This window comes from Rhagoletis zephyria, unplaced genomic scaffold (genome assembly GCF_001687245.7).
Source record: "Rhagoletis zephyria isolate East Lansing unplaced genomic scaffold, Rhagoletis_zephyria_1.1 Rzeph_scaffold_00056, whole genome shotgun sequence".
NCBI classification, from domain to species: domain Eukaryota; kingdom Metazoa; phylum Arthropoda; class Insecta; order Diptera; family Tephritidae; genus Rhagoletis; species Rhagoletis zephyria.
The window spans coordinates 488,757-502,400 of record NW_016157140.1 but is presented as its reverse complement, the minus strand read 5'-3'; the positions used below and the strand labels follow the sequence as shown (position 1 = coordinate 502,400).

General features: G+C 33.6%; 1 protein-coding gene across 1 annotated transcript in view; it reads left to right on the top strand.

The window, feature by feature from the left end:
- Positions 1 to 13,644, top strand: part of Lgr1 (Leucine-rich repeat-containing G protein-coupled receptor 1) — a 423,583-nt gene that overhangs the window by 90,244 nt on the left and 319,695 nt on the right. Inside the window, exons 3-4 of the mRNA XM_017624060.1 lie at positions 3,587 to 3,655; positions 3,771 to 3,842. Of these exons, the coding sequence (XP_017479549.1) occupies positions 3,587 to 3,655; positions 3,771 to 3,842 (141 nt within the window). The remainder of the gene's footprint in view (positions 1 to 3,586; positions 3,656 to 3,770; positions 3,843 to 13,644) is intronic.

Here is a 13,644-nt window from a genome sequence, read left to right as displayed (position 1 = left end):
TATGTACATATTCCGAAATTTTTTTTATTTGTAAAGGCTCTCAAGAAAAACTAAAAATTCATATAAAATTACGCACAATAAATGGAAAATAAATTTTCTTCTATAAAAAATTTCTTAAATCAGTATGCAGCTCTTAAGAAAAAATGCTCGTACATCTCGTCGCTACCATGTCCCACTATCGAATGTGAAAATCGGCACTTTTCAAAATTTTGATTTGCCACTAATAATTTTATTTCGTATAGCAGCATTGCTTAAGTTATTGTTTTTGAAAACTTATTCCTTGGTTAATGACTGCAAATAGTTTTATAGAAAATTAGAAACGAGAATTAATACTTTCATAAAAATTTAAGTACATACATAGATTTAAAAAGCTGCTTGAATACAAGAGTTTTATGAAAATGTCACGTTAAACAACTGTCTAAATCTACTTTATTTTGTATAAGTAAGGCCGTAAACATTTCCTTACATCGTCAATTTACATATTCTGTTTTTACTCTTTAAATTTCACTGACCAGCGCCACTAACGATATCAACTAGTGGGCTAACAACCGGAATTGAAATTTAATACGCAAGTACTTACCGTACAACAAGTATACAGAGAGTAGATTTGCTACTCCCTTTTGGCGGCAGCAAATATCTCACGTACGCGATGAGGGAAAGTAGAGTATCTACTTTGGTGGAGTAATAGCAAGTACGTCAAGTATTTACTCTCTCAACGCCAAGTAGTGTATGTATGCGGAAAAAGAGTAACAATGTGTTGGGAGTAGAGTACAATGCAAGGAGTACTTATTGAACGAAATGCGGAAAAGCACTTGCGCTGGACTCTAATACGTATCTATGCACATACATACATATGTACTTAGGTATGTATATCAGCATTTTAGTTGAAAGTACGTTTTGCTCGTCGCTCTCTTCATCGCTCCACTACATTCCTGTCCTTAAGCTGAAATTAGTCGAGAACGCAGAACGTATACTTAAACGCAGTCTGTACACGCAGAATTTTGTCGATTACTGGAGCCCACAGTGTTGCTTACTACACTGTTGCCACTCATCAATGCCTTTTCATAAACTTACCCGTTTCAACTAAAATTTTTCGTGCTATAATAGATTTTAGCTAAATATAAACTACTTAGTTTTCAACAAAAACCTTATTCAATAGTAAATTTCAAATATTTGAAACATATTTTGAATAGGAACTTATATCTTTTTTACCATCTGTAAAACTGACGAAGTGGCAACCATCTAAAGAAGGAGAAATCAGCTGACACGGAAAAATCTAAATTCCGCAGATTTCTGCGCTACGGGCTACAACTACAGAAAAATTCTGCGGTGTTGAGTTTTCATTTACATGGCGCTTTGGTAAGACAGATCGTGTCAGCTGACTCGGGTTTACGTACCGGTAGGTTTACGTTCTTGACTAATTTCAGCTTTAGTTTTATTCAGATACCACAAAGGCATGAACGAAAGTCACAAGATCACCCGGGAAGGAAAGAACGAAAAAAGTTATTTTCTGGCTGCCGAAATCTCGACGCCATCTTTGTTGTAAGAAGTAAACAACGAAGAGAACGGAGACAACCGCGAAATTGTTGAACGCATGAAAAATCAATTTTATTATGCAAATTCTTCTATAAATCATGCCGTTGTGTTAAATTATTCTTTATCTCATGTGTACACACGTTGTCACAAGCGAAAATGAAGAAAATTGCAGTAAAAAGCCACCACCAAATTGTAAACAACGAAGAAATGTAAACAAACGGCTAATGTCAAAATCGTTCAACTTTTTTGCTAAATGCGATTCTAACGGGCTACTCTCCTGCCCGCGTGATATTATCTTTGTGGTTCATGCCACAAATGTATGTTTTCTTCGAAAATACTCAAGTACTACCAGTAGAGTACTCTACTGTCAAATACCTTTTACTCGCAGTAGTTGCGGAAGGCAAAATAAATCCTCTACGCGTCTTGCTATTGATCGGTAGTTTACGTACGCTTGCAGAAACTGGTTTATGCTTACTCACACTTGACCCGAACGATGAGAGTAAAGGAGGGAGAGTATTTGCGCGGCGATCTGATGTCTTGTCAGGCCGTTTAAATGAAATTGCGCAGGAGTTTAATATATATGTATATATATATACAAGAATTGTTCGTTTAATGTAATAAGATGCATATGTATATGTCAATGAGATTTTCTTTTAAATCGGTAAGATGTACGAATGTATATAAAATTAAAGTGTGTATAAAACTGTTAACGGCAAAACCGAAAAGTATTCAACATTGCGAACGCCTTATAAGAAAAAGTGAATTATTTGGTACTAAATATAAATAAAATGGCAGCACCATACGCCAATTTGCATTTTCTCGTTTCAGTTCGGGAACATTGTTTTCTTTTTTTTAATAACAAAATAAAAAATTTTTTTGTTGTAAAATTTATGTACTTTAAGAAATTGTTTTTAATAATATATTTTACTAGCGTTTCAAAAAAGAATATTGATTATTTAGTGCACTTTTGAGAGTGAAATTGCTTATACCAAGTAATTTTTAGCAAAAAAAAAACCGACTTAAAAAAATATATATATATATATATATTTCATGATTAAATGATCGGATCTAAACCAAATTAGTATGGGACCACCTCTGAGACACTGCGTTGCAAAAAGAATTATCGGTTGACGTGGTCCAAAGTTATGCGGTAACATACATCAAAAAATAAAAATAAAAAATACAATAAAAATAAAAAAATATTCCGACGAACTGATAACCTCCTCCTTTTTTGAAAGTCGGTTAAAAAGAGCCATATTTCAAAAAAGTGTTTTGTAAATAACTTTTACATGGTTAACAATATTACCCCTCCACCTCCGAAAGTTAATACAGGGATAAAAACGCGCCGATTGGACATTCTTTTTTGCAAGTTTTACCTTAAACTAGAGAGTTACCGAGATAATTTTTATATGCACACCGGCTGTGCGCTAGGGAAGCATTACAAAAAAATTATCAAAGGTGCTATAACCGGAAGTCAAATAAAACCATATGGCGTTATTTCCTATGGCTTTATTGCACGGCGCCGGCTGATAGAAAAAACTTTTTGTAATCTTATGGTGATTTCGTTTCTTCCAAAAAATGGGTGCTAAATGGGTTTTATGTTACATGTTGCCTGTAAAAGGGCATTGTTTTGTCTACTTATCCTTGTCTAGCTAATGCGTTTCATAATATTTCATTTTAAGAGACCATCTGATTTTCATGGCAACAATCACCCCTGACAAAGTTTCAAAGGGCAGAGAATGTGTCGTCTTTGCCTTACAAGAGTGCGACATTTTCAAAACCGTTTACTTTATTTTAGAATCGAACACGAAAAGGGAAAGTGGCAATCAAAAGGCGAAATTTTGTAATAGAGACGAAAACACCATTAGATGCTGCTCGGACCAAGAATCAAACACAGTGCCTAAGTGCAGAAAATAGATATAGTATATTTCGGCCATATTTAACTCTGTGTGTATATATTTAACTCTAGATGTTCTGCAAGTGGGCCTAAAAAATTTTAAATTTATTTTTGCTGTAACATAAACAAAATTGTTAAATACTTTTTTTTTAGAATTTTAGCGAATAATGAGATAACTTATATTGACGATTCCGCATTCTTTGGCTCACAAATTGCAAAACTGTAAGTATTTAGTACCACTAGTACTTTATTTTAGCTTATCATTAATTTAAGAAATGCACTCTAAGTAGTTTGATAATATTTGACTTACAAACGTACACATTTTTCTTAATTTCAGGATTTTAAGGCAAAATCGTGGTCTGCGGAAAGTCCATCCCAATGCGTTTAATGGAATAAGCATGCATGAGTTGTGAGTAAACTTAAGTAAACAATTTTCGATTGCATTCTATACATAGATAAAGCTAGAACTTAATTCTTTATAATACTTGCTGTGGTCGGAGAGTGGCCAAAAGTCCTGAAATCGAAATGTGTGGAAATATCCAACTAAGTGCTTGACTCGATTCTAAACGTGCCTAATAACAGGTTTTTAGGAATTTTTCAGTAGCTCAATTTAAATAAGTAAGAAAGTCTAAGTTCGGGTGGAGCCGTGCATTAAATACCCGCCGCAAGTATTAAATATATGTTTTTTCACCTTTCCGAAAGCTACCGCTAGATGGTAAGGCGGGGTGTATCAATTTTGAGTAAATTAGCGTCCTTAAATTTCGAAATATTGCAGTTTAAAGCATTTATGAAATTTACCGTTATATGAAAAGCGGCCGTAATTTTAGTCCGATTTCAATTTTCAACGTTTTGATTTTATGTGGCAAGCACAATAACCGTACCGAGTTTGGTACAAATTGGTACGACGGTTACCGATAAACATATATGTGATCATAAGTGGGCGGGGCCACGCCCATTTTCCAAAATTTTGCCATAAACGAATTTCTTGGTAAAGAATTGTTGCAAACATCAATCTTGAATAAATTAGCTTCAATAATTACTGATTTATCGAAGATTACGTATTTCTCAAACTTTCCGTTATATGGGATGTGGGCGTGGTTATTGCCAGATTTTTTAAATTTTCTGCCATTTAGTATGCTGTACCAACAACAACTGTGCCAAGTTTGGAAGAAATTGGTGCAGCGGTTTCCAAGATATACACATGTAACCATAAGTGGGCGTGGCTGCGCCTATTTTCCAAAAATTTATAATATTCTTATTTTTCGTCTGAAAATTATTGTAAATATCAATTTTGAGTGAATTATCTTCAGTAGTTACTAAAATATCGCAGTTTTCGTATTTCTGGGAATTACCGTTATATGGAAAGTGGGCGTGGTTACAATCCGATTTCCATTTTCAATAACAACCTACCTTGGATTAATGGAAACTTACATACCAAATTTCGTTGAGATATCTCAATTTTTGCTCGAGTTATCGTGTACCCGGACGGATGGACAGACGGACGGACAGACAGACATGGCTTAATCGACTTCTCTATTCATTCTAAGCATTTATGTATACATTTGTCTATATCTATATCTATCTCGATTCGTTTTGGTTGTTACAAACAACCGTTATGTGACCAAAATTAATATACCCTTGTGCAAAAGTGCGTTCGGGTATAAAAATGTAATATGTATTCCGCTGACCTTTGCGAGTTTGGTGGGCGTGGCAATGTGCTAATTTTGACCATACTTTAGATTTATTAGTTTTTGGTTAAAATCAAGGTCCAAATCGATTTAAATAAAATCGGGTAGTATTTCTCATTCCTGTCCACTAGTGTGAGGGAGTGGGGCGTGGCTGGTCGCCAATCCACATAATTTTTTATATTTCTGGGCTTTTATGTAAAGATAGATATTGCACAAAATTTTTGGTATTTTCGAGGATCGTTACTAGTCCTTAGCACATTAGAATTGAGAATTCGGGTGGCTGGTGCGCGTGGAAGTTGACCGATTTTTACCATCGCTCAGATTTATGTGTTCCTAGGTTAATCCAAGTCACAGAACGAATTTCATTGAAATCGGATAACATTTACTAAATCTGCCCCCTATGGAAAATGATTTCTTATTTTCTGTCAATTTCCATATAAAATTCAAAAGATTAAAATAATTTTTTACTTATGTACATAAATTGCTTTCGTGAAATTGGCTGCTAATATATTAGTACGAGAGCTAGCAACGTCTTTTGATATTTCTTTCCTTATTGTAATTAGAGAGGGAAAGCATAAGTCCGGCACCTGGGAACGGTTGCCTCAAAGAATCGATTCTTGTAGTCTTTTCCCTTTCTGATGAAACATCGATTCTTGTACTCGTATCATCAACAAAAAGCATCGATACTACCGATTCTTTGATTACTTTTTGGAAAATTTAATACAATGTATACATCCTTTATTTATTTAGGTTCGAATAAAGCAAACGTACACGTTAGTTATTATATCTACAGAACAAGAATTAAATACAAGATTGCGTTAAAATAAATAAATATTAGTGGCAAACTCGATGTTTTCCCTTCTGACAAGACTTTCTTAGAAGAACTACATTTTGAATGAAAAGAATATTAATCGTCTTGATTGATGAGTACAAGCGCTACCATAAAACGAACATGGTTATCATTCGATTCCATGCACTTTTAAGTAAGTTTCCTGTATAGTTGCAGTGCCTGATCAATTTTTGTGGTAGTACTAAATGAAACCCTGCGCTAATTTTCCAGTTGCAAAATAAAAATCAATCTGGCATCAGTCAAATTGTTTGTCTTCCTTTTTTCTCTCTGGATGTCATCGGAATTGGACGTGCTTGCCTTAATACCAACGCGAACTATTAACTTGTAATTATCTTATAAACAACTAAGCGGTCTTTTAATAATGAAAGCCTTTTAAATATTATTCGGGTCTTTGGTTTATTTAAACGAGTTCTTTGTGAGGTAAACTCAACACAAAACCTCCAAATATATATTATCGTCTTCAGCATTAGAGATAGCACAAAGACATATAACCTAACAAAGGTAACAACTATTGATAATATTGGGGTATCGAGGTAAAGTATCGATAATTTTACTCGAGTATTTCGTTAAAAGCATCGATGGCAAAAATATTCGGAAAGGAACAAAAAGTATCGATAGTATCGTACTTGTAAATAGTATCGTCCTATCCCTAGTTGCGTATACCTGTGGTCATCCCTCTCCACAGGTGGAAATTGCGGATTTTATAATCATTTTAAGATAAATAATATTTATACCCGAGGGCACTTGTGCACAAGGGTAAATTACATTTGTTCACATAATGGTTTTTGGTAACAGCCAAAACGAATCGGGATAGATATAGACAAAATGTCTGTAAAGTTGGCATACGGTATGACGCAAAAAGACAAAAAAAAACTGTTCTGAGTAGCTTTTCAATAGTTCTAGAATTCTTGAAGAGGAAAACAAAAGTTCTGGATATTTTGAAAAAAAAGTTGCTTTAAAAATTGTGTATGCCATTTTCACGCAGCCTACGACATATGGCAAAAAGACAAATAAAAAATTGTTCTGAGCAGCTTTTCAATAGTTCTAGAGTTCCTGAGAAGGAAATGTAAAGTTTTGCAAAATTACGCCGAAAAAGTCAAAAAAGTTAAATTTTTGAAAAAAAATAAAATTTAAATCTGTTCTGAGTAGCTTTTCAAAAGCTCTTAGAGTTCCTTAAAAGGAAAAAGAAATTTCTGCAAAATTACGGCGAAAAAAGTTTTTGTTTTTAATCTAAAAATACTTGGAAAAAATAAAAACTGAAAGTGTTCTGATAACCTTTTCAACAGTTCTACAGTTCTTGAGAAGGAAAAAGGAAGTTCTGTAAAATTAATCATTAATTTAGTCATTCAATTTGATGGAGGGAGTATTATGGAAGATATGGCGCTTTATTGACCAGATACAGTGCTTTCAGCTTCTTAAAAGCTTTTTTTTTTTTAATAAATAACTAAATTTGAACAACGTGGGTACGTGAGGTACGTGCGCTTCTCCCCTTCAAAATGAGATATCATTCATTATATTTGATAAAATATTATAGGAGACATCGTTTGGTAACAGAAAAATAATAATAATAATAATAGATTGGCGCTGATACATATGTTAGTGTTTGGCCGAACTTCTCCTCCGATTTGTGGCGTGCGCCTTGATGTTGTATCACAAAGGGGAGGGACCTACAGTTTTACGCCGACTCCGAACGGCGATTGTATTCTTATGAGAAGCGGCTTTTCTTGGCAGAGATTCACTCGGAGGGTTGAAATTGCCTGCGACCGCTGTTAAGAAAAAAAACTTGTTTCTAAATTTTTATGCGATGTTGCTTTGGCCAGGGCTTGAACCAAGGCCCTGCGGAGAGGAAGCTCGCACTGCTTACCACTACACCTGCAATGCTTACCATTAGCCGGCAGCCGATTTGTTAGCCGTTTTCCAAAAAAAAAAATTATCCATTTTTAGCCGATTTTGCTATTGGCTAAATATTCGCCTTATTTTATTAAACTTCAAATATAGAAGTTTCTATTTTTACAAATTTAGTGATCCAAAATCAATTAGAATTGGCTAGTCTTATCTCGGAGAAAATTTTCAAGTCGGACTGTGTTATATAAAATCGAAAGACAATTTTTTCTAACCCGAAAAGTCTTCAGATTCAATGTTTTTTGTTTTAAGCGATTTCAATGTTTTTTGTTTTAATCGAGTGACCCAAATATATATAAACTGCGACGCGTCATATTAGCTGATTAACAAGTTACAAATTTTGCTGAAATTTTGCAGAATTTTCATAATTTTTACACAAAGTCTTAAACCTGCAGTATATGGTGTTTGTTAAGTAATCAGCTACATATTCATAAAAAAATAATAAATATTAAATAAACTTAAGAAAAATAGGCAAAACTTGCTTAAGTGTCGCGTCCCAGTTTATTTTTAAGAGGACGTAGCGGGGATTTTCTTCACAAAATTGTTGTTATGAATGTCTTAAATTTAAATGTGAAGTTTTATTCGCAACACTTAGAAAATAAAAGAGCACGAATTTCGATGTGGAGCAAAACTCTCTGGGAAGACAATACCTGTGAATAATTGCATCATGGTTTAAACATACTTTATTTTTGTAGTTATTATTATTTCCGCGTTTGTGGCCTTCGGCCGCGCTAGAGGAAATAATTTCATCAGTCCAACTCCGGTTACGCCATCCACAGTATTTTTGCGGCAAATCCACCTCCAAATTTACAAAACAAGTGCATTTTTTTTTTAACTTAAAGCTTAATCCCTTTGCTAGACGTATATTTAAAATTTCTTTGATTCTGGTCACGCGTTTGGACACGACAACCCAAAATCATAGTACAAATAATCGAACCGTACCGAGACGGTATTACTTTTACATTTTTCTATAAACAAAAATTTTATAAAATGAAACTGCAGTAGTTTTCATCTTATGTGGATAATTCTTGTCACAAATACATAGTTTTCCTTCAGGNCGAGTGACCCAAATATATATAAACTGCGACGCGTCATATTAGCTGATTAACAAGTTACAAATTTTGCTGAAATTTTGCAGAATTTTCATAATTTTTACACAAAGTCTTAAACCTGCAGTATATGGTGTTTGTTAAGTAATCAGCTACATATTCATAAAAAAATAATAAATATTAAATAAACTTAAGAAAAATAGGCAAAACTTGCTTAAGTGTCGCGTCCCAGTTTATTTTTAAGAGGACGTAGCGGGGATTTTCTTCACAAAATTGTTGTTATGAATGTCTTAAATTTAAATGTGAAGTTTTATTCGCAACACTTAGAAAATAAAAGAGCACGAATTTCGATGTGGAGCAAAACTCTCTGGGAAGACAATACCTGTGAATAATTGCATCATGGTTTAAACATACTTTATTTTTGTAGTTATTATTATTTCCGCGTTTGTGGCCTTCGGCCGCGCTAGAGGAAATAATTTCATCAGTCCAACTCCGGTTACGCCATCCACAGTATTTTTGCGGCAAATCCACCTCCAAATTTACAAAACAAGTGCATTTTTTTTTTAACTTAAAGCTTAATCCCTTTGCTAGACGTATATTTAAAATTTCTTTGATTCTGGTCACGCGTTTGGACACGACAACCCAAAATCATAGTACAAATAATCGAACCGTACCGAGACGGTATTACTTTTACATTTTTCTATAAACAAAAATTTTATAAAATGAAACTGCAGTAGTTTTCATCTTATGTGGATAATTCTTGTCACAAATACATAGTTTTCCTTCAGGGAAACCCCAAACTGGTCAGGAAAAATACTAGTTTACAACTAGAATTTCCTGACTGAAACCGAACTAGTTCGAAAATGCCCAGACTTGTTCCAAGTACAAAACGATTTATTCAGGCCCGATTTTATTTGACTTCGTCAGTTTAATACAATAAAGTACACAAAATATTATAACTTTTATTTTTGCATATTGTAAACCACACCTGTTAAATAATGGTTAATAATCATAATGATTATTAATTAATGCATTTTTTTTGATAACCGTTTAATGATTATATACAAATATTAGCACCGTTTTAATGATTAATAATTAAATAAAAATTGTTAACTAATTCATTAATTTTAATTACATGATTATTTTGTTATTTTCGATAATTTTCAATTATTTATAACTTTTTTTAATTACACGAATAATTTAACTATATGATTAATTTCAATTATCAATCAACACGCCAAACTATAGACAAAAATTAGGGATATTTAATAACAAAATTTATTTATTTAATTCTTATCCAAATCTCAAATTTTAAGTCTAATTATTACTTTCATTTGCTTTTAAAAAGAAAGAACTGAAATATGCAAAGTTAATGAATTTAATTAGATTTTAGGATAACTTTAATTTTTATTTAAGTTCACCCGAAAATGAACTAAAGTATTTATTTTATTTTTAACTAAAATGTTTTCTTTTGCATATTCAATATTATTAAAAAAATGAAAAATGTAGTATTTATTGTACCTGAAACCTTTTGCTCTTAATAACATTTAACGAAAACTGCATTTAAATTAAACTTCGAAAGTTTGAAATATTTATGTATTTATTTCTCCTTTCAATTAATACTCAAAAAATCGAACACTCACTGAATCACAAATTTTAGTTTGATTTTTGTTCTCCAGACGCCACTATCTAATTTCTATGTAGAATTGCTATTGTTTTTTTCTATGGATACGTTTTCTAGATATTTTCGATTTACCGTTATTCAGCTTAAAACAAAAAAGTGGTTCCACTTAATGTCGTATATCTTACGAACCAATTTAACAATCTTAAAAAGAGATACGTCAAATCAAAGCTAATAAAATTCTCCCTAAATCATATATATGTACATAACTTTCCGACAGGAGTGATAGTTTCTGATAAATTAATTAATCGTTCCAGTTTTTTTTATTTTTTTTTATGAAAAATTTAAAAAAAAATCAAACCTTAACAGAAGAAAAATTTAAAAAATAACAGGTTCTGTGCCAAATTTTTGCATTTGTGCGAAAGCCTGTTCTGTTACAAAAAAAAAATCAAGTTACTGATGAAGAAAATCGATGGATAAATAAGAAATAATGAGTGGTGAAATGAAAATGCGCAAAGATTGTTTATATGAAATATGAGCAGAAGAGCGTGTTACTCAGGTATACGTAGCGTATGAGTAACTTTCTTTCCTGCTCATTTTGAATCAAAAATTTTCTACGCCCAAGTATGATAGACATTTTATTTTATTATATTATATACTAGCTTATACCCGCGGGTTTCACCCCGCGCTTTTATACAAATAGGAAAAATAATTTAATGATGTTAGATTTTATTTATGTGCCCATTTCGTTATAGCTCGTAATTTTTTAAGCGAGTTAAGGTATTAAGGCCGTTTAAAACTATGAAATTATAAAATCTCGTCTGCGCGGTAGGCATACGAAATATATCAATCCCTCTAAGTTTACCTTAAAATGTTTCCAGGTATACGACGCGTGAACGTGAAACCTTCTTGGAGGTGCCACGGCGAGTTCTAATAATTCTAACTCAAATATAGTAACCTGGCCTTGATAAAATACCACTTCTCATTACTGTAGCAAATGCCTCAAGAGAGATTTAGATTATAAGGTCGAACCCAACCAAGTCCCAGTACTCCACCATGAACACCTCTAGAGATAAGCAGTATAAAACAGTAAATTTGTACGGCAGGAACCATGTCCCCTTTTCGAATAACGCAAATTCTTCTCTATGAGTATGGAATTAATTTTGTATACACATCTCGGTGCCAAGTTCCAATCCTCTGTAATAAACACCTCCAGAGATATGCAGCATAGAAAAATCAATTTGCATGGGAGTTGCCACACCACCTTTTCCAATAACTCTAATTTTTCTCCATGAGAATGGTATTAGTTTCACATACATATGTACATGCATACATATGTATTTCCATACCAAGCTTGAGTGCTTTACCCCAAAGAGATATGCAATATGAAACTTTCAGTCAGTATGGGAGGTGCTACGCCTCTTTTCCAAAAACGTCCATTTTTCTCCGTGAATATGAACATGATTTCACACAGTGTTGGCAAACTGTTAATCTGATTAACGATTAAAAATTAACGATTAAAATATTAATCGCGTTCGACGATTAAAATTAAGTAGTCGTAATCAACTGTACGAGTAATGACAACATTTTTTCAATCGTTAATCGCTAGTTGCGATTACGTTTAATTAATTTAACACATTATTCGTTAATCCAATTAAAAATAAAATCTGATTAATTTGTCTAGTTTGTCCGAGTTTGAACCAAACACCAGTTATAGTAATTATTATGTGTTTTACGCTTATAAAAAGCACGCAATATACAAAAATAATTATTATTGTTATTAGTAATACATAAACTGGGAACTTTTACAAACCTAGTTTGTAAAACGTTTGTTGGTATATATCTTAATGAAAATGCACACCAAATTAACTTGCTTTGTGTACAAAGGGAAATGCCAGCAAAACTTAATTAATCACCAAACCTACTTGATCAAATTAAGAGTAAATGATTTAAAATTAATTTTTTATTCGCGGTTACGATTAACTGTTTAGCCGGATTAAAATTAATCATGATTAACTGTAATCAGATTGAATTTAATCGAATTAACTAACTAATTAAAACGTCAATCGATTAATGCAAACATTGATTTCACATACAAATCACTATACCAAGTTTCAGTTCTCTCCCACAAGTACTTCCAGAGATATGTATGTAATATGAAAATACCAATTTANAATAAATTACGATCTACCAGAGCCCGAAACTACAAATTCATTGTAACGAACCCTGGAGACGGCGAGTATACCCCAGCATTTTAGAAGAAGCATCGGGGTACGCAAAACGCTTCGTTACAATTCTCTAATTAAACTTTCCTAATACGTGATAACTCTTAAAATGGTAGCCTATTTTCCAACATTGGTCATAAGCTATCTCTGTGCGAAATGTCATGCAAATCTGTTCAGTCGTTTCCGCGTATTAATTTAATTAAAACTTTTTTAACAGGTGGCAACTCTTAAAAAAGTAGCCTATTTTTCAACCTAGCTCATAAGCTATCTGTGTGAAAACTTCCATTCAAATCAGTTCACTCATTTCCGCGTATTAGTTAAATTAAACATTTCTAGCAGGTGGCCCACCACTCATCGGTACGCCTCACCTGCATTGCTGAGAGCGCTACATCTCGACGCAACTGGAACGCTACTCTCCGGAGCACTACACACCGGCGTCTCCGGAGCACTATACACCGGCGTCACCAGAGCGCTACTCATCAGCGTTGTTAGAACGCCATTCACCGGTAAGACCAGAGCGCAACCCACCTTGCAAGAGCGCTACATACCGACGCGGCCAGAACACCGCTTATAGACGCCAGCAGCGCGCCACTCAGCGGCGTCAGCAGATCGCTGCCCACCAGTACCAAAGTCACGCCACTAAAGCCTAACGGGCTCATAACGGGACAAGGAGCCGTTACCCAGTCTTTGCAAGTGACGCTACCGAATATTCCAAATTATTGTTTGTTATATGTTCTTTTATAGAGATTAAGAAAAATTAAATAATAAATTACGATCCACCAGAGCCCGAAACTACAAATTCATTGTAACGAACCCTGGACACGGCAAGTATACCCCAGCATTTTAGAAGAAGCATCGGGGCAAGCAAAACGCTTC